Source organism: Odocoileus virginianus, chromosome 4, assembly GCF_023699985.2.
Source record: "Odocoileus virginianus isolate 20LAN1187 ecotype Illinois chromosome 4, Ovbor_1.2, whole genome shotgun sequence".
In the NCBI taxonomy this organism is placed as follows: Eukaryota; Metazoa; Chordata; class Mammalia; order Artiodactyla; family Cervidae; genus Odocoileus; species Odocoileus virginianus.
Window position 1 is genome coordinate 68,126,803 of NC_069677.1, and position 21,643 is coordinate 68,148,445.

The window sequence follows — 21,643 nt, forward strand, 5'->3', positions numbered from 1 at the left end:
AAATGCTTGTTTCTGAAATAGTCATTATCATCATTATTCAGTCGTACTTAGACTCTAATTAAACTTATGTTGCTCTTTCATCATTCTGTAAAGCCCATTGAGTCTGTTTTAAAATTTTTCCGTGAAATTTGTATATTTGCTGTAGGTAATCTCTTTTATCTCCACTCTTCAGAAAGTTAAAATTATTCTTAGAATAAGCATTTTGAAAAATCTGTCCAATTCTGATTCTGTGTCTGTAAGTCATGGAATATATGATTTGTGTTAGATTTTCTTCCTTAAAAAGGCACAGAGATTCTGCACCTTAGTTCTGAATGAAAGAAATAGAAATTGCAACTAACTGGAGACTTTCTTTTGGTCTAGATGACATGCTTATTAAACTCTGGGACTGGGATAAAAAATGGTCTTGCTCACAAGTGTTTGAAGGACACACCCATTATGTAATGCAGATTGTGATCAACCCTAAAGATAACAACCAGTTTGCCAGTGCTTCTTTGGACAGGACAATCAAGGTAAGGTGCCCATTGTTTGTGTCAGTTATGCTTGTTGGTGAGATATAGTTGTGTTAGGTATTTTACTGCTGGCTTCCCAGAAAGTTATTTCTATCTGAAAAGTTTCTCTCAAAAGCTCATTTTGAAGCAAAATAGGACTTCTTATTTTGATTCAGAAGGGCATATTCTGTTTAGAAAAATGGTGTAGCAACTCAGTGCTCTTAATGGAGGGGTGTTTTTCCATGTGGAAGCAATATATTATAAGAGTTTTAAACCTCTGCAAATCTATATCATCTGCCTCCATTCTCTTTTTCTTACTCCATTTCTCCATACCACTACCAGTTATCTTTCTAAAACCTGGGTTCTATCTTATCAGTTCCCAATCTAACTGTAAAGTCCAGTTGCCTTGGTGTGGAATACAAGGGTTTCCAAGACCAACCTTAGCTAATGTTACGAGACATCTCCTGTAAACCTGGTCTCCTCACCATTTTCTTGAGAAGCCATGAATGTTCACAGAACCTTGCCTCATTCAGCTGGTCCCTCTGCCTAAAGTATTCTTTATTCTCCCTTTTTGATTTCTTTTCCTCTGGAGAATTACTCATGTTTCAAGGCTTAGCAGTTATTTGATGAAATAGTATTTCACATTTTCACAACTTAATAATTTAAACTTATTTCTCTTTCATATGAAGCATTGATTTTTAAAATTTTGCTTAATTTGTATAGGTTAATCTTTTATATCACAATCTTAAAATTAATTTTCTTTAATAATTTAAAATTGTTAATTCTATTCTGTTCTGTTCATGGAAATTATTATTTGTTAATTTTTTCTTCCATTATTTTCATTAGTTGATGAAAGAAATTAAATTTACAACTTAACAGAATTTTTTTGTCTATACAGTTATAAATGGAATTATAAAAATGGTTTCTTGTCACCAATTCTGAGTACACCCCCACTCTCTGTAAGCGATTTGGTCAACCAAGTACAACCAGTGCCAGTGCATCTTTGGATCATGACATCAACTGGGCTGGGCATCTGTTTTGTCAGTTATATGCTGTTTGGTGATGACTGTTCTCTGTAAATTCACCTGCCTTTCCCAGAGTTCCATCATCTGGTTCTCATAAATCTATTTTGTTTCTGTTTTGATTAGGGTATGTTCCTGTTTCTAAATCCATATAATGTGTGTAGTATACTGTCAGTGGCTTTAATGTGAGGGCTTACTTTCTCTGTGAAGCAATTATGTAAGAGTTTATCCATCCTTGAAACCCGATTAAAGAATTGCTGTTTTCTAATGTCACGTTTTCCTCTTAGTGTATTGTACTCAGCTTCTCTATTATTATCATATCTCTGCCTGTCTCTTATTTCTCCATCCACTAGCTATTTTAAAACCTGTCTGCATGTAATCTAACGGTCACTTTCCTTCTTAGTTGGTTTCCTGGGTGTTGCCCCAGTAATGTGAGTTCCTGTCATATCGGCAGTCTCTTCCACATTTTTTAAGAACATATTCACAGTATCCTTGCCTTTACAGCTTGGCCCTCGCCTAAATATCTTTATTCTCCCTTTTTTTTCCTCACAATCTCATTCAGCTTTTATGCTTGAGATTTCTTCAGACATCCATCCATCCTGACGGCATTATTATGTACCTTCATTTTTTTGCTTATTTGCTTCTTTGAATAATGAGGGGAAATGTTATTCCTAATTTTGATGTTTGTGCGATCTGTATGTCTTACCTTGGAGAAAATGTTGCTAGCTGCCACATGTTTTTGATTGAGTGCATATACTTTTTTGGAGTGAGTGCAGAGTTGCTTTACTATTTTGAATTAATTCTTTGTCATGTTACTTGCTTCATATGTTCTCTATTAATTTTTATTGAGGTTTTCCTTTAACTTATATAAAATGTTATCTTCTGTTTGTCTGACAACTTATTAAATGGAACATGTTGAGTATCTTGGGGCTTTGAATTACTTTATTTTTTTTCTTTTACTGAATTATCCTTGCTTTTGACATAGGTTGAAAACTTAGAATTAGTTTCAGACTTTCTTCACTAAATTAAATATAGCCTGAGGACAAAATTGTTTTACCTTTGGCTCTAGTAAAGTTTGTTTACATACCTTTATACCACCCACAGGGCTTCCCATGTAGTATTCATACAAAATAAATGTTGGTAAAGATAAAGCTCAATAGCAGTGCTATAGTAATATTTGACTGCTTTTTCATACTTTTAATTTTTTGATTAAAGCAGTAATTTTCTCCTTTTAATACATCTTACTAAGTCCATTTTCATTAGCTTTGTGTTATTAATAACTCTCTCATAACATCATTTCCTACCCTTAAAGTAGTGTTTCTCAAAGTCAAGACACCTGGGGTGTCTGTTGATAATCTAGATTCCTGAACTTCATTGTAGTTCCACTGAATCATAATCTCTTAGGATAAAGCCTGGAAATTGGCATTTGAGAGAATGCCATAGTGATTCTGCCCCCTGGAAATTTAAGTAAAATGAGAAAGAACCCAAACAGGTGGGTTAAAAATATGAGCATTCTTCAGCTTCTCTCCTGTTCTTTGGCATTTCTGACTGTCAGGGGTGTGGTAGAGTTGCCTTCTGAAATGAAGGCCCCATGTTGACTGGCAGATGCTATTGCTCTCTGAAGGTGTGGCAGCTGGGCTCATCATCACCAAACTTCACTCTGGAGGGACATGAAAAAGGCGTGAATTGCATTGATTACTACAGTGGTGGTGACAAGCCATACCTCATCTCAGGAGCAGATGACCGTCTTGTGAAAATATGGGACTATCAGGTACAGCTTTTTCATAGCTTACTTGCCTTATGTTAGATATACTTCTCACTATTTCTTATAGGACAGTTCAAACTTGAGTTGTTGAACTCTGTTTTGGGCATAATAAGTTAAGGCATCAGGAATTTGTACCTAAACTGTGGTCTCAGAATTCCTCGTGAAAATAACAACAAATGCTTATTAAGATTTTAAAAATAAAATGCCATCATGTTTATTTTTCATTTACTACTAGAAATGAGAAATTTCAAGATTTTAATTAAAATGAATTGTTGCACCCTTTAGTATCCTCATTGGCAGACTTCCATTTGTATTTCAAAACTAGCATACTAGTGACTAATGTCAGACATCACAATAGTGCTATCATTTTGCCACATAGACTTGTAAACCTGGTTATGAACTTTTGTTACTACACTTTTTATCTCCAAAATTTTACTTTTTTATATTTTTGTTTCTCAAATCAGAATAACCACGAATATTTAATAAAATGAGGCCTAGAAAACCACTTATAGTGAGATACTCAAATCTGTGTTTAAATACAGGATGAAAACATTAAAGACATCTTAGGAAATTGGGGGACTGATACTTAGATGAAAACCAACTCTTTCAGGGTGTGTGTGTGTTTTCTTCTTTAAATATGATAGTCACTTTTGTCTGTACCATCAGTGAGAAAACATGTACACAATAAGATGATTCTCTTTCAAAAATCTCTGTATTGAATACTATTTAGATTGTTATGACCATTACCATTGATTCTGTATCTGTGCTCTGGGAAAATTAAGGATGAGTTATTGTTTCCCACTAATGAGAGTGTTTTCTGTGTATTGACTATAGAACAAAACTTGTGTACAGACACTGGAGGGACATGCCCAAAATGTGTCCTGTGCCAGTTTTCATCCTGAGCTGCCAATTATCATCACAGGTTCAGAAGATGGTAAGTTAGAAATGTATATTTATTCCTATGCTTATCATTCATTGTTAAGTGGATATTTAAGCCAGCTTAGTGCCTTGCATTTTCATTGGAAGTTTCAAAAGATTTTGATATTGTTTATTAGAGTAGGTTACTTAAGCTATAAAACAGTACAAGGACGTTGTTATTATCATTATCATCATCATGATTCTGATATGTTTTGACTCAGTTAGGTACATAAGAGGACACCTAGAAGTGCTAGCAGAAAACGGAAAAAGCCTGTGCTTTGGAGTCTAAAAGCCCAGGGTCAGATTCAGGCTCTGCCACTTCATAGATGTGTGGCTTGGGTACATTATGAAATGGGAATAGATACACCTACCTCATAGGATTGTAGTGAAAGGATGTGGAGAAATAACATAGAAAGCATCTGGCATGTAGTAGGCACTGTACCCAGGAATCCTGTCATTATTTCACACATAAAAATTATATTTCTTTGTTTTAGCTTGTTATGCACTTTCTATTGTATGTTTATGTTGCTTTATAAAGTCACAGACTACAGATCAAAAATGAAGCTTCTAGGAAGTGTGTTGTGTTTGAATATAAAGACTTCCACATGGCTGGTTCACCTGACAGTTCCTTGTTGGGTATTCAAGTCAAATGGCTTATTCACATTGTTTTTTCAGGAACCGTGCGTATTTGGCATTCAAGCACCTATCGCCTTGAGAGTACTTTGAATTATGGAATGGAGAGAGTATGGTGTGTGGCCAGCCTGCGAGGGTCCAATAACGTTGCTTTGGGCTATGATGAAGGGAGCATCATTGTTAAGGTAATCTCTCATTCCACCGTCTCTGAATAGGGGTAAACAAGGGGAGCAGTCTTCTTTTAAGTCACCAGTTTTGTTAAATTGGCACTCTGTCATTGAGCTATGTACCTGAAAGAGATTAGGTACTGTAGAGGAGAGTTAAGTGGAAGAAAGGAGCCCTCCATTAAATGAAAATAGAAAATGTTTATTTTGTTGTAGTTTCATTTGTTTTCCTTTTTGCGGCTAAAGGTCATTTGTCATTCCTCTAGCTTGGTCGGGAGGAACCTGCCATGTCCATGGATGCCAATGGAAAGATAATCTGGGCCAAACATTCAGAAGTCCAACAGGCCAACCTAAAAGCAATGGGAGATGCTGAAATTAAAGATGGAGAAAGACTGCCACTGGCAGTAAAAGATATGGGCAGTTGTGAAATATACCCTCAGACTATTCAGCACAATCCTAACGGGCGGTAAGCTACCACCAGAATCTCCCTCTGGGCCTCTATGTGTGTTTGCATATCCACAGCTTGTCCCAGCACTGCCCTGTAATGTGCATTCCTCATTGAGCTTTTGCCCTGGCCTCACAGTCCTCAACGCAGTTGCAGGCAGCCAGTCCTGTTGATCTTGTCTGCATGCATGGTGAAGCATAATTGCCTTCCTGGCCTTTCCCACTACACAGTTGTGAACAGTGGAATAGTTTTGTGTTGACTCTATTTCACATGTGTTGGTATGCATCCTTATGACATGTCTTTATGCTCCTTCAAGGGCAAGAATCCTGTCTTATCTGAGACTTAGTAGGTGCTCTCTAAATATTTGCAGACTCATTGCTCTTAAGAAGAGTTGGGAGGTCTTTGTCTTTTGAAAAAGTTTTGGGAAGGGTAATAATTCTGCTTCTTCTCTGTAATTCGTATCTCAGCTTTGTTTCTCCCTTAAGATTTATAAAGCACTGAACATCTTGTGAAAGAAAAGTTTCTCATACAATGAGTTTAAATGTGTAAGCTTTAAAAATTATTTTACAGTAGATCTGAGCATTTTATAATGCTCTCCTGAGTATTAAAAAAGACCAAGTATATCAACCAAGTATGCTGCCTTGTTCAGTAAATGGTCTCCATAATTACTTGCAATAAAGTTTTCTTACGAAGAGTAAGAACACATTACATATTTTCCCCTTAATATCATAAAACATTTTTTGCTTAAGTTTTACATTTCACCTTTGGCAGTCTAATAACAGCCAGTGTGTCTGTTGAGAAAGTTTTGACTATGCAACTTTCTTTTTTTATTATCAAATGTTAAAAATATCCTGTTTATTATAAATATCATAAATTTAACAGTCATTAAAAAATGGGGTAAGATATTTTCATTTATTTGAATGATCAGCTTTAAAATGATGGTAGGCTTGCAAGAAGATCAGAAGATCATGCCTTCTTATGGTGTAGATGTAATGAGCAAAATGCCAGGTATCTGAGTACTCAGCAAATGCTAGTTGAATTATTGGAGTCCTCTCCTATATGTCTCCAGCCTTTCTTATCTTCCTGACCCTTTGTTTTAAGAAAGGCCATTGCAATAATATTTTCAGCAGTAACCCCATCTTCATAATCTGCTTTTGATTTGTTGGGTGTAATATTTATGTCTAGCTCTGTTTAAAGGATATTAGGTTCATTTGTAACAGTTAACTGAAATAAGTTTGTTATTAGAAATATTTCACCGTATTAGAAACAAGATAAATCATTGTTTCTTATCTCCTGCATGTCATTGGTCCTCTGTACGTCCTCCCACCCGGCTTTCCTGACTTGCAGGTTTGTTGTGGTATGTGGTGACGGCGAGTACATCATCTACACGGCGATGGCACTGAGGAACAAGAGCTTTGGGTCTGCCCAGGAGTTCGCGTGGGCCCACGATTCTTCAGAGTAAGTTTTGGCTGTGTCATATCAGCTGCCCCTGATTGCCAGTGGTCATTCTGTGTGCAGCTGTATTGAAGAGGTCTGCAAGGCTCAGTAGGCTGTGCTTCTCCATGTTGAAGACCAGTTCTCACCAGACCTGTGTTGGAGTATTAGTCAGGGGCAAGTGTGCAGCATGAGCTGTTTAACTTTTTATACTCAGTTTGGAGCTGGCTCACTAATAAACTGGGGACCCAACACCTATTTTTCTTTGATGGAGCCCACTGCAGGGCTGAAGGCAGAGTAGGCCCTCAGATAAAGACCTTGGCAGGTCCCACCCCCACCCCAGAACCTGCATCCTGAGCTTCTGCTGCTGCCCTCATCTGAGCCACTTGGAGAGATGCTAGATACTAATGTAATCATGATAAAAACTTAATGAATCTGTGATAAAACATCACAAAAATGAGTTTTCATGATGTTACTTGTTTCCCATTCTTAACAAATTCTGTCTGAATTCAAAATGTTCATAAAATTGTCTCACTGAAAACACTACCTCTCAATATTATACTAGATAGTTATTGACTGGTTCCTTTTTGGTTCATTTGGTGCATGTAATAAACATGGGGGCTTTGGTTTTTTCCAGACTACACACTGAATTACATCTTCACAGTTTTCTTGGTTTTGTTTTCTCCATATTTTGTGTTGCCTCTTCTGCCAACAGTGGGTAACTTAGGCCTCAGCATTTCTCAGTAAGATGCGTGCTTTTTAGTATTTAACAAAAAGGTCAGTGAGAGGTAAGATCTTTTCATCAGTTTCCTAAATAAACTCATTTATGCACAATTCCATATACTAAAAAGTACTTTGTTACCGTGAGCACAGTTATAGTTCGTGAATTGCCATACCTCTCTCAGCACAAGTCTCCCTCTGTTTTGATAGTTCCCTCTTTTCAGGTTTATCCAGCCCAAACCCTCCCTGTTCAGCATCTTTCCTGTTGGAGCAAAGTACTTGTTCCATCCCTTTCTCATATACTCTTAATTATCCAGCCATAGCCCCCTTTCAAGAGAGAGGCCTGAGTATACACAATTTATTAAGTTGTTGCTAAGCATGACTGACTAGTGAGCCACTTAGAAAAGTTTTTGTTTAAGTTACTTTTTATTGAGGAATAATTTATACAAAATAAAAGGCACTGTTTTAAGTGTATCTTTCAGTGAATTTGGACAAATGGATGTAACCTGTAACCACCAGCACAGTCAACATTTCTGTCACCTCAAAAACAGTCCCCTTGTTTCTCTTATAGTCAGCACCCCACCCTTGTTCCCCACTAGATTAGATTTGTCTTCTTTAGGATTTCGTCAATGGAGTTGTGTGGTATATACTTGTCTGGCTTGTTTTGCTCAGCATAATGTATTTGAGGTGCATCCATGTTGTTACATGGGCTTCCCAGGTTGCTCAGCGGTAACAAATCTGCCTGCAGTGCAGGATATGTGCGGGTTTGATCTCTTATCTGGGAAGATCCCCTGGAGAAGGAAATGGCTACCCACTCCAGGATTTTTGCCTGTGGAATCCCATGGACAGAGGAGCCTGGCAGGCTACAGTCTATAAGGTTGCAAAGAGTCAAACACAACTGAGCAACTAAACAGCAACTTGTTGCATGGATCAATAACTGGTTCCCTTTTTGGCAGAGTAGTATTCCATTGTATGCATAGACCACAGTTGGTTTACTCATTCACCTGCTGAAGGACATTTGGATCTTTTAAAATGGTTTGTAAGCCCTAATAATTTGTGTAATAGACATTGTGAAGCCCATTCATTATTTGTCCAACTGTAAGCAGTTCACTGATCTCTTAGGAAAAAAAAAGTATATTAGTGAATCTTCAGATATTAATTTTATGTTTTTGTGTAATTCACTACTCAAGTACATTTGAAGATATTTGTAATATTTTGTGGAATTACAGTTTAGTATATATGTAATAGGCTATGATTGCTTTCCTTTTCCCCCCAGATACGCAATAAGAGAGAGCAACAGTGTTGTAAAGATATTTAAGAACTTTAAGGAAAAAAAATCATTTAAACCAGACTTTGGAGCTGAAAGTAAGTGCTGTTTATATATGATACAATTTTAGAAACTTTGTAATGGCTCAAAAACATCTGAAGATCTGAAAATATTTTATTGTTCTTTTTAGGTATCTACGGAGGCTTCTTACTGGGAGTCAGGTCTGTAAATGGCTTAGCTTTCTATGACTGGGAAAATACCGAACTCATACGCAGAATTGAAATTCAACCCAAACATGTGAGCTTCCGTCTTTGCTGTTTTTGGAATGCCTCTTTGTGACAAACTCTGGGTCCCCGAGGCCAAGAAATACCCTGGTACCCTGCTGTCCCTGTCCCATTGTGCTGGACATGGGGCCATTTACCTCAGGATTGCTTTAAAAAGGAAGATTGGAGTATTTGAATAAGGCAGTAGATGTTGGGCTTTTTGAAAAGTATAAAGAGTTGTACAAATGCCAAATGCTAGTCGTATTTTAAATGGCTTTAATGCTTTGAAGAGGAAAAGTCTGAGTTCTTGGCGTGGCAAGACCTGCAAGTCTCCCATGCAGTTCAGAAAGCCTTTGCCTATGTTACCTGATAACGACTGTTTAAACTTTAGGTGGCCGTTGACCAGTGACAGTTTTCTACCTTTAAATCTGCCTGCTTCTTTGAGAGCTTTCATTGTCAGGAAATTATCTCTGGAGACAGATATCTCCCAGGGTCCTGGTTCTGATTTCTAGAGTCTGCATTCTCAGCAAGGGGGGGCGTCATCCTCAAGGGGGCAGACATCGGTTCCTGAAACCAATTGATGAGAAAAAGTACTCTATTTTATCTATAAAGCGTAGATGTTCATATGTTTATACATGTTATGTGTTTGTGTACTGTGTGTGTGTTTATGTATTACATAATGTATAGATGGATAGTGGGCTTCCCTGGAGGCTCAGTCGGTAAAGAACCTGCCTGCAACATAGGAGACCTGAGTTGAGCAACTTTCACTTTCAGATGTGTAGTATCTGTGATATTAAAACTTCATAAAGGAAAGTGATTGGGAAAAAAATACCTAGAAAGGGTTTGGGGTGGGGGTCATAATGGGGGTGGGAGGGAGGGAGAAACACTGTTGTAGAGCAGTTGGGAATGATCTCGTGCTCCTCTGAATCTCAGTACACCTGGCACTTACTGCCAGCGCTGCTTCCTGCCTCCCTTAGGGCTTTCCATTTCTGTAAATAAAATAGCAGCGCCCTGTCCACCCTCCCAAATGTGTGTGTGTGTGTGTGTGTGTGTATATATCAGATTAAGTGCTTGCTTATTATCCTGATGTAAGAAGATAAATCTTGTAGGAAACAGCATATGCAGTTTGTCACATTCACATAGACTCTAAAATCATTTACCTGTGTTTTTGTTTGTCATGTCGCAGATTTTCTGGTCTGACTCTGGAGAGCTAGTCTGTATTGCAACTGAGGAGTCATTTTTTATCCTTAAATATCTGTCAGAAAAAGTCTTGGCTGCACAGGAAACACATGAAGGAGTTACTGAAGATGGCATTGAAGATGGTTTTGAGGTAATTGCATCAGTAAAACTTTAGCTTTGTTTTTAAATGAATTATGTACTTACAGCTGAACTTCACTCATTGGAACATTTTATTATAAATTAGGTTTGGGAAGACTTAATAAACATTTAAGGAGTTATGGTAAAATGTGAAAATTAAAGTCTTGGCTCAAAGACTAGGGTTTGAAAGTATTTGTTAAAAGAGATTTGTGCTTTGATTATAGGAAATCTTTAGACCAACTTTGACTGTTTTTCAGTAAGAAAGTTAGAAGTTGTTATGGTCCTAAGACAGTTTAGCTAGAGTTATTTAAAATGGGTTTTCAAACAGAGGGAGCCTAGCCTGGTGCTCTGTGATGACTTAGATGGGTAGAACTTGGTGGAGAAGGGATGGAGGCTCAAGAGGGAGAAGATATATATATTAATTATGGCTGATTCACTTTGCTGTACTGCAAAAAACAATACAATATTGTAAAGCAATTTTCCTCCATTTAAAAAATAAAATAAGAGAGTCTATAATTATCTTTAAAAAAATAAATGGACTTTCAAATATAAAGATAAACCGTGGTGGAGGTGTCTTAGAAGATTTTATGAAATATTTATTATGCCAGTCTTATGTATGTTAGGAATTTCAATCAGTGCTTTCTTAGATTATAGCTTTGACTCAACAGTGAGACTTTACATTATAGATGCTCATCCAGGAATCTGTTCTTAAATGAAGAAAGAAGATAGACATTCCAAGAAAGATTTTCTTTCTTGAAATAGGATTCTTTCGTTGCATCCGTTTTTCTATCCATCACCCCTAATTATATTCAGTTTTTTGTTATTGACAGTTTGTTATTTGTTATTGAATAAGATAATAACAGGCTTCATTTTCTTTCTGTAGGTTCTTGGTGAGATTCAGGAAATTGTGAAAACAGGGCTGTGGGTAGGCGATTGCTTCATTTACACAAGTTCTGTGAACAGATTAAATTATTACGTCGGAGGAGAAATAGTCACCATTGCCCACTTGGACAGGTAGCTGACTATTGTTTTGCTTTTGTTTTTAACATCCTAAATTTAAAAGTATACTTTAAAAATAAAACCAATTGCTGGCTTGTAACAATGATAGGCCTAGTTTTTCAGTGTTATGGTTTAAATAGGTGGCAGTTGCTAACAAGCAGAGACATTACTTTGCCAACAAAGGTCCGTCTATTCAAGGCTATGGTTTTTCCAGTAGTCATGTATGGATGTGAGAGTTGGACTATAAAGAAAGCTGAGTGCCAAAGAATTGATGCTTTTGAACTGTGGTGTTGAAGTAGACTCTTGAGAGTCCCTTGGACTGCAAGGAAATCCAACCAGTCCATCCTAAAGGAGATCAGTCCTGAGTGTTCATTGGAAGGACTAATGTTGAAGCTGAAACTCCAATACTTTAGCCACCTAATGCGAAGAGCTGACTCATTTGAAAAGATCCTGATGCTGGGAAAGATTGAGGGCAGGAGGAGAAGGAGACGACAGAACATGAGATGGTTGGATGGCATCATTGACTCGATGGACATGGGTTTGGGTGGACTTCCGGGAGTTGGTGATGGACAGGGAGGCCTGGCTTGCTGTGGCTCATGGGGTCGCAAAGGGTCAGATATGACTGAGCGATTGAACTGAACTGAATTGCTAACTAAAACTGCATCAATCAAATGAAAAGATTTTGAGCAAGAGGCAGAGTGAGGGAGAGAAAGAGTATGTACTGATTTGGGCTTAATTCTAAATTAAATTCTAAATTCTAAATTTCTCTTACAGGACGATGTATCTCCTGGGCTATATTCCTAAAGACAACAGGCTTTATCTGGGGGATAAGGAACTGAACATCGTTAGCTACTCCCTGCTGGTTTCAGTGCTGGAGTACCAGACGGCCGTCATGCGGAGGGACTTCAGCATGGCTGATAAGGTCCTTCCAACCATCCCGAAAGAACAGAGGACCAGAGTTGCACACTTCTTGGAAAAGCAGGTAAGGGGGGGTTGTTTGTTTATTTGTGTGTGTTTTTAAAGTCAGCAGTTTGAAAGAATGTATGAATTTGAAGAACTTTATTTCTTAATTGTCACTGATTTCCTTATGGCAGTGGACTTTCTCTTACAAATTTAAGTCACTTGTTAATATGCTTCCTTTTCCTTTCTCATTGTCCTTCAAATCCCCTTTATATGTTGAAGGTGATTTATTAGTCTTCCCTTTCTGTAGATTTCTTTTACATTCTATCAGTATTTTCATTTTTATGCTGTATTTTTCTCTATCCTAACTAGCTTCTCTCTTTCTGTAAAATACACATAAAATTTATCATTAGCGATGGGCATTTTCCTTTAAGTAGCATTTTTATAATCAAAGTTTGTTTATTCTTGGAACATAGTTGATTTACAGTGTTGTGCCTGTCTGCTGCACAGCAGAATGACTCAGTTACACACATATATTCATTGTTCTTTATAATCTTTTCCATTGTGGTTTATCTCAGAATATTGAGTATAGTTCTCTGTGGTATACAGTAGGGTGTTGTTTATCCATTCTATACAAAATGGTTTCACCTACCAACCCTGAACTCCTAGTCCATCTCTCTCGCTCTCCCCTCCTTGGCAACCATAAATCTGTTCTCTATGTCTATGAATCTGTTTCTGTTTCTTAAATAGGTTCATCTGTGCTATATTTTAAATTCCACTTATAAGTGATACTATGTGATATTTGCCTTTGTCTTTCTGACTTAATTCACTTAGTATGATAATCTCTAGATCCATCTATGTTGCTGCAAATGGCATTATTTCATTCTGTTTTATGGCTGTGTAGTGTACCATTGTATCTGTGTACCACATCTTTATCGAGTCCTCTATCTGTGGACATTTCGGTTGTTTCTGACTTTTTTGAAAAGTGCTGCTTTAAAATCCAAGTTATGTATGTGCACAAAATATAAAGCTTTGCAAGGCTTAAGAGAAAACAGCCCTCTCCCTTCTCTCATTTCTACTCCCTAGTGGTAATCACTTTTAATTCTTTTAGCTGGCTATTGGCATTTATTTCCACATGTCTAACATGCTTATTATATTACTGTTTCTCAGTTTTAGGTATTTCTTGGGACTTCCCAGACTGTAGAAAATGAAGAATTTATTCTTTCTTTCATTCCCCCTACTTCAACAACATACATGCCACTTAAATCATTACATCATAATTTTGATTAGATCAGTATCCATTGTTTATATTATTATGACTATTTAAACCCTGTTCACAGCTGGCCATATTATAGCTTTGCCTTTTTTCAGTTGTTTTCCCTGAGTTAATAATTGATTCTTTTATTAAACTTTGCTTATTTTTCTATATGTTTAGGGTTATTCTTCCTACTCTGCTGCTTTTCCAGATTTTTCAGTGTGTTCAGTCTACTTCAGGCTGAACTGATTCTTTCCTTCATCATGGGTATCCCCTGCCCATCATGTTGGGGCTTCTCTTTGGCTTGAGCCATTGTTTCCTATATCCCCTATCTTCTTTCCTGATTTACTCCCTCATTTTGCTGGAGTATGTCCTTCAGTAGTTTTCTGAGAAAAGGCTTTTTATTGATAGGAAGTAAATTTTTTTGTGACCTTGAATATCTGAAAGTGTCATTGTTCTACCCTAGAATATATTTGGCCACTTAACTGGATATAAAATTCTAAGTTGCAGATAGTTTTCTGTCAGAATTTTGAAGAAAAAATTCTATTTTGTATTCTAGTTTCTAGTTATTGATTTATATTCCTGATTCTTGGTACCTGATCTATTTTTTCTCTTTGGAAGTTTTTTGGATCTTGTTCCTATTGTTCTGTAATGTTATCATGATGGTGGGCCCTGCTTTAGGGGTCAGTTATCATTCATTCTGCTGGGTATTAGATGAGCTCTCTTAATTGGAAGCTCATTCCTTCATTTTTGAGAGATTTTGTTGAATCATGTTTCTGTTGTTTTCCTTCCTGTGTTTTCCATATTCTCTCTGTGGAACTGTTATTCAGATGTTGGACTTCTTGCACTGGTTTTCTCATTTTGTTATTCTTGGACTTTTAAAATCTTGTTTATGGATTAAAGTTTCTCTTCATACGCTCTGCTAGGGTATAAGTGATAGTTGAAGTTTTCTTTTTCCCTTACTGGTATGCTTTCTTCAGATTACTGTTACTGGTTCTGCTATTATTGGTTTGATTTCTGTCTTTCCTTTTAAAGATTTTCCTCAGGTGTCTGATGATCCTTGGGCACTTATTTAAGAGTGGAGGTCTAAGAAGCAGGTCAAAAGATCTGAGTTTATGGCTGAAGTTATTGAGTATGAACTTAAAATATGTGATGTGGCTGGGCCGTTTGATTGGGAAACCTCAATGTCAGTATCTTCATCTAATGAATTTGTTCATTTAGTAAATTTAATGAGCACTTAATATTGTACCAAGCACTGCTCAGGCTGGCATATAACCCTCATTGACATTTTAGTATTTTAAGTCTAGCCCCTTTGACTGGTTAGTTTACAGAGAAGCTCCCCAATCACCATCATTCTAGGGGGGAGTAGAGTACAGCTTGGTGTCTCAGTATTTAGTGTTTCAAACATTTAGTTAAGTATCCATTCTCGTAATCTCCTGTTTTCCTTTTGCCACTCACTATTCCTTCTGGGTGTGTAAGTATCCCTCAGGCTGGAGAACTTCTAGTTTACCTTCTCTAGAAAACAAGCCTCCTGTCTTCCATGTGTGTTGAGAGGATGGGGGGAGGCGTGAGGACCTGTGGTGTCTAACTGCTTCTTAGATAGACCTAGGCAGTTTGATTTCTTTACTGGCTTTAATACTGCCCTTCATGAGACACTGCTGAGGTGTGAATTATTTCTATGCTGTCTTGACTCCTGATTTAGGGATTAGTCTTCTCTAGTGTTTTAACTGAATGTTTATTTCAGTGAGTTTAACTCCTTCACCAGCTTTTAAGCTTCACAAAGTATTGTTATTAATACTGATTTCTTCTCTGCCTTTTATGTGTCCTTGGGAGTTTGTGCTTTAAAGAGGAATCCCTTTAGTGTCATTTCAGTGGGGATTTGGAGGAAAACAAAAGTAAACATATATAATCCACCTCATTTCATTTGCTTTGCCCTCACCTACATCTGACTAGTTCTATAGATTGTCTATCCTCCAATCTTGGATTGTATATTGTCTGCATCAGTGCTCAGGGAGAGAAGGAGTAATGCAGATTATTCAGAATTCCTTGTTACATTTTACTCAGGAGTGAGTGGAGGGAGGATCAGCTTGTATAGTCTGGGAACTTATTTTGAACACAGTGATACAGCCATGCTGACTATCTAGTGAGACAAAACTGTCCAGTTTCTGCATCCTGACCTAACAGAGCATTCACCCTCAGTCTGAGGAAGTGTTCTGCAGCTTGAACTTTTTGTCTCATTTATACCAGTCCCCTGGAGCTGAAGAACTTGGCCATAGGGCAGACCCGATCAGTACTGTCTTGAGGGAGAAGCTAATGTAGTGATTATAGTGGTTGGCTTAAAATCTTGTTTCTGATGACTGACTGGAGCGTGGGAAGGAGGTTTTAGACTTCTGCCCTCTGGAATACTTGCTGATGAGTAAACCGGACATGAGCCCAACAGTAAAGGCATAGGTAATGACACCTAATCAGTGTCTGGACCTGAAAGCAAAATGTTTGATAAATGACCTGCAGATGATTGAAAATTGTAAAGTTTTACATTTGACTTTCCTTTCTGTGAGGCCCAGGACTAGATCTCTGAGGCTCAGCTTGGGCAATTACAGACAGCTAGGGCCATGGCACTCCACTCCAGTACTCTTGCCTGGAAAATCCCATGGATGGAGGAGCCTGGTGGGCTGCAGTCCATGGGGTCGCTAAGAGTCTGACACGACTGAGCGACTTCACTTTCAGTTTTCATTTTCATGCATTGGAGAAGGAAATGGCAACCCCCTCCAGTATTCTTGCCTGGAGAACCCCAGGGACGGGGGAGCCTGGTGGGCTGCCGTCTGTGGGGTCGCACAGAGTCGGACACGACTGAAGTGACTTAAGCAGTAGCAGGTGTACACTACTGTGCCTTTTTTTTGAAATGGTTCTTATTCAGTCAACTTTCCAGAATCATTTTTGATGTTTACTTTTATACTTCTAAATTTTACTAGTTGTTGTTTAACTTGAGTTTATCAAGCATTGGTCAGCGTTCATGCTTAAAAAACAGGCGTGCAGCTGAGTTTTGTATGCCCTGTATGTTCTTAGCAGTTGATTTAATGGCTCCTTAATTTTTCTGTCTTCATATTGAAGAGTCGTTGTTGTTGTTACTTCTGTTTAAGTAACGGGGCTTCCAATGTCAGCAGCATATTTAGTTTTGAGGGGAAAATGGATTATTTGCCATGTGTGTGTGCACTGTATATGTAGATTACACACACAGGTTTTGCTGTACATAAACACACACATACATCTTATCTGTTCAGGGCTTCAAGCAGCAAGCTCTTACAGTATCCACAGACCCTGAGCATCGCTTTGAACTTGCTCTTCAGCTTGGAGAACTAAAAATTGCATACCAGTTAGCAGTGGAAGCAGAGGTATGTACTAATTTATGATTTTTTGTAACTGATGGAAAGGTCAGTAGGACTTGTATGTGTTTAGTTGTGTTATTAAAGTTTTCTGAAATGCAAATTAGTAACTCATTTTAGTGAAGCTATTGCCTTTGGTCTTTTTAAAAATGATTAGTTACTTCTATATTATTAATATATTCTTAGCATTCTAATTAAAGCTAAAGTTTTTTTATTTTTTTAATCTTACATGGGATCTATTTTGGAAAAGAAGAAAAGCTGGAAGATAGTAGATAAAGGAATCTGGAACTCTCAAAGAATGCAGATACAGCAGTAATGTGTCAGTAATCCAAACTAGTGAGGAAGATGTTGGTTTTAAAGAAGGATTCTGACATTTTGAGACAATTTAATGACATTTTTATGGATCATATATTGAGGGCTTCAGTTATGGTTTCAGTCTAGCTTTTATGGGTAAAATTCATTTCAGATGTACTAAAGAAATTTTAGCTGTGTTAAGATTATCCAAATGAGCAGCATTTTATTTGATTTCTGAGAAGCTACCAATGACAGAAATAATATTTATTATTAAATATTTAAGGACATAAAATCTTTTTTTCTATTCTTTTAAAAAATGGTTATAAATCATTCCTTAAATTACAATCTAATTACCTTAAAACTTATTAGTTTTAATTTCACTATATAATTACAAAATAAAAATATAATGGCTAATGATTATTCATACAGCATTAAAATTGATTTGTTTGAATTAATTTTGTATATGTGAATAATTTCCATTTCCTCATTGTATATTTTGTCATTCCATTCTTAGTTTGACTGACAGAACCAACTTAACAAGCACAGCTCAGTGTACATAAAACATGTATTTTACAATTATAGAAAATATAAAATTGTCAGCACAGTAATGTTCAGATTAACAGAATAATGTTGGTATTGGAAATTCAGATGTTTATTTAAAAGATATTTTAATGTGGAAACTCTTTCTTACAGTCAGAACAGAAGTGGAAACAGCTTGCTGAACTTGCCATTAGTAAATGCCAGTTTGGCCTAGCCCAGGAGTGCCTGCATCATGCACAGGACTATGGGGGTCTGTTGCTTTTGGCCACCGCCTCTGGTAATGCTAGTATGGTGAACAAGCTAGCGGAGGGCGCAGAGAGAGACGGCAAGAATAATGTGGCATTCATGAGCTACTTTTTACAGGGCAAGTAAGTATTAACCTAAGGTCTAAAGGTGGGCAGAGTAATGAGAAGCACTGTCTGCATTGACTTTTGAGGGTGGTCTTTGGAGAGGAACGTGAAGAGGAAACCCTGGAGAGTGCACTGATGCCTGACTAGGGGGTATTGCTGGTAGGAGCAGGCAGGGGGACAGGGCTGCTTCAGCAAAAGATGCTTTTACCACAGTTGGTCTAAATGTTTGAGCAGAGTTGAGCTTCAGGGAACCTCAACTGGGAGAAATGTTAAACCCCTTTCTCAATAGCCCTGCCACTTCCTGGCTAAAGTATTTTATTTAATGACAGCAAGAGGCTGTCATTTGGTACCTGAATGGCAGGTGATTTTGCCCAAATTGAATAATTCTGATCTGTTTACAACAAAAAATAAGGGGGATCAGGATTCTCGTTACTTTTAGATTTGCATTTAAAGCATTAAAATGTCATATATTTTCAAAAGTGTAGCAGTTAGTACATATCAGATTATTTCATTAGTTGACCATATTATGAAATAAAATGCAAAAGTATTCATTAATTTTGCCTTACAGGCTTTCTAAGCCTGTTAATCATAAAAACTTTAAATGTATATGTATTTTATAACATATGTATGCATACATTTATATACCTGTGAGAAAAGGTCTGGGCTTCCCTGGTGGCTCAGTGGTAAAGAATCTGCTTGCCTGTGCTGGAGACATGAGTTTGATCCCTCTGTTAGGAAGATCCCCTGGAGAAGGAAATGGCAACCCACTCCAGTACTTTTGCCTGGTAAATCCCAGAGGAACCTGGTGGGCTTCAGCCCATGGGGTCACAAAAGAGTCAGACACGACTGAGCGACTTAACAAGAATAGGTCCACTATTTATTTATTTTTTGGCTGCACTGGGTCTGTTGCTGTTTAGGGGCTTTCTCCAGCTGCAGTGAGTAGGGGCCACTATAGTTGCAGTGCACTAGCTTCTCACTCTGATGGCTTCTCTCACTAGGGAGCAGGGACTCTAGAGCATCGGGGCTTCAGTAGTTGTGATGCATGGACTCAGTTGCCCTGCAACATCTGGAATCAATCCTTCTGAACTCCTGTCCCCCCTGCATTGGCAGGCAGATTCTTAACCATTGGACCACCAGGGAAGTCTGGTCTGCTATTTCTTCTCAATAATTCAAAAACCCAAAAACATTCTGAAGAGAGTATTTTATTTGGTGGCATAATCAGACCTGAACTCTTGTTAGTTGTTTTTATGCCACTTGGTATGTTTTTATTGTATTCAGTAGTCACGTGTTTTTTGCAGAATATTAACATTTGTGACTTTGGTGTTGAGGATGTTATGTAATGTATGACATATTACTTTGTAAAATCCAAGTATTACCTTTTTAAAATCAAAAAAATTCTTAATTGTAAAACACATTATCCACTTTATCAAACTTATACAGGAAAAAACTGAAATAAAGAAAACGGACACTTGGATACTTTCCTACTGGGCACAACTGCATTGTCTAGCACTGTTCATCTTAGAGATGCTACCCTCAATAATATACTTGTAAAATTGAGTTTCTCCTCTGTATCTCCTGAAGTCCTTAAATGTGTTCATCTCAGCTACCTTGTCTTAAAAAGCCCCTTTTGTCTGCCTAGGACAGTTAGATTGAAAATGGTCACAAAAGCTGTCATATTTCTCATGTTCCTGGAGTCCATTATGTAGCTCACTGGTGATAAGTTAATGGCTCAGTGACAGAAAAGAGGTATACGTATGGGAGCTGGAGAGGGAATGCTGACTTTGCAGCACTAAATCCACATTTCTCTAATGTGCTAAGTGCCATTATTACAGCGTTTATTCTTGGTAACAGTGCCTCTAATCCGTAGGCTTGATGCTTGCCTGGAGCTCTTGATTAGAACTGGACGACTGCCAGAAGCTGCCTTCCTGGCACGGACTTACCTACCCAGTCAGGTTTCAAGGTAGACTTTGCATTTTGGGAGGAAACATTTCAGATAAAAACTTCAGAGTCCTTACCAGTCTCCCTTTGGTTCCATATCTGTAACAGGGTGGTGAAACTCTGGAGAGAAAACCTCTCAAAAGTCAATCAGAAAGCAGCAGAATCCCTTGCTGATCCAACAGAATATGAAAACCTTTTCCCTGGATTAAAGGAAGCCTTTGTTGTAGAAGAATGGGTGAAGGAAACGCATGCTGACCTGTGGCCGGCCAAACAGTACCCACTTGTCACAGTGAGTGCCCGGGGCGCCTAATTTTGTATAACTACAAGTAGAAGGGCATTCACGACTTAAGGTTTTAAACTGTACCACATACGTTCTGGTTTGATTGAGAGCTAGTATTTGGGATTTGGGCCGAGTTCATAGATGAATTATGCTTTCAGAATATTTCATTTCATCATTGCTTCATTCCCTGATAGCCAAATGAAGAAAGAAATGTTATGGAAGAGGCGAAAGGCTTTCAGCCCTCAAGATCTGTAGCTCAGCAGGTCAGTAGACACAAGATAGTCTGGTTGAGATTTGTTGATTTTAAGTACCACCTCCCACTTCCTAATCCCGACCAGCCTTCCCTTTGGGAAAAACTTCGAATTCCTGAACAAATTCATTTGTTTTTACTTGTATCTTTACCTGGGTTTTCAGGAACCTGATGGGAAACCTCCTTCTCCTACTCCTGTTATTGTGACCTCCCAGACAGCCAACAAAGAAGAGAAGGTATTGACATCATACCCAGCTTCCCATTTGACCCCAGCCTCACCCTCTCTCAACGTGAATGTGTGCTAGCTGTGCAGACCTGTGTTTTAAGTGATGTAATCAGTTTCAGAGCAGGGGCTTTGAAATGGAAAGATATCCCTTTCTGACTGTTGGTTTAGTTCTCTTTGGATCATGAATCACAAGTAACTTTTCTTTAACACAGTACTATAGAACTAACTCACCCTCTTCCTTTTGTTTGCAGAGTTTACTTGAGCTGGAAGTAGATCTGGATAATTTGGAAATAGAAGATATTGACACAACAGATATCAACCTGGATGAAGATATTTTGGACGACTAAATAATGTTTCCCGTTTACTTAACTAAACAGATCATTATTATGGACAGGTATCGATCATCACCCTGACCACCATGATTTGGACTCTGAGAAACTCCTTAATTTTTTTACATGTAGACGCTGCTGCCCACTAGGAACAGAATGCCTTCATCTTTGGAGGAGTTTATGTGCAGCATCTAAATCACTGTTCCCTTATTAACTAAAACAGCTGTGGGCTTTGATTTTTTTCATACTGTCATTGGACCATATCTCATAAAATCTTTTGAATTAATGAAGATACTTCAGAGTTTCCTTTCTGCAAAATGAAAACAGGATTCCAGTTTGGCTGAGCCAAAACTACACCTCTTCTAGGTATCAGCCCATGTTCTCTTCTTTTTGAATAACTATTTTCAAATAGCATCACTCATATTTTTCTTAGAACTGAGTATCTGTGCTATAATTTTCTAAA

At 37.8% G+C, this 21,643-nt stretch overlaps 1 protein-coding gene across 1 annotated transcript in view; it reads left to right on the plus strand.

The window, feature by feature from the left end:
- COPB2 (COPI coat complex subunit beta 2) overlaps positions 1–21,466 on the plus strand; it is a 33,626-nt gene extending 12,160 nt beyond the window's left edge. Inside the window, exons 5-22 of the mRNA XM_070466679.1 lie at positions 361–509; positions 3,135–3,281; positions 4,110–4,209; positions 4,869–5,011; positions 5,257–5,456; positions 6,783–6,893; positions 8,866–8,954; positions 9,047–9,153; positions 10,306–10,449; positions 11,320–11,450; positions 12,210–12,417; positions 16,872–16,982; positions 17,961–18,175; positions 20,025–20,117; positions 20,204–20,384; positions 20,570–20,638; positions 20,790–20,861; positions 21,103–21,466. Of these exons, the coding sequence (XP_070322780.1) occupies positions 361–509; positions 3,135–3,281; positions 4,110–4,209; positions 4,869–5,011; positions 5,257–5,456; positions 6,783–6,893; positions 8,866–8,954; positions 9,047–9,153; positions 10,306–10,449; positions 11,320–11,450; positions 12,210–12,417; positions 16,872–16,982; positions 17,961–18,175; positions 20,025–20,117; positions 20,204–20,384; positions 20,570–20,638; positions 20,790–20,861; positions 21,103–21,198 (2,366 nt within the window). The 3' untranslated portion in view covers positions 21,199–21,466. The remainder of the gene's footprint in view (positions 1–360; positions 510–3,134; positions 3,282–4,109; positions 4,210–4,868; positions 5,012–5,256; positions 5,457–6,782; positions 6,894–8,865; positions 8,955–9,046; positions 9,154–10,305; positions 10,450–11,319; positions 11,451–12,209; positions 12,418–16,871; positions 16,983–17,960; positions 18,176–20,024; positions 20,118–20,203; positions 20,385–20,569; positions 20,639–20,789; positions 20,862–21,102) is intronic.
- The last annotated feature ends 177 nt before the right edge of the window (positions 21,467–21,643 follow it).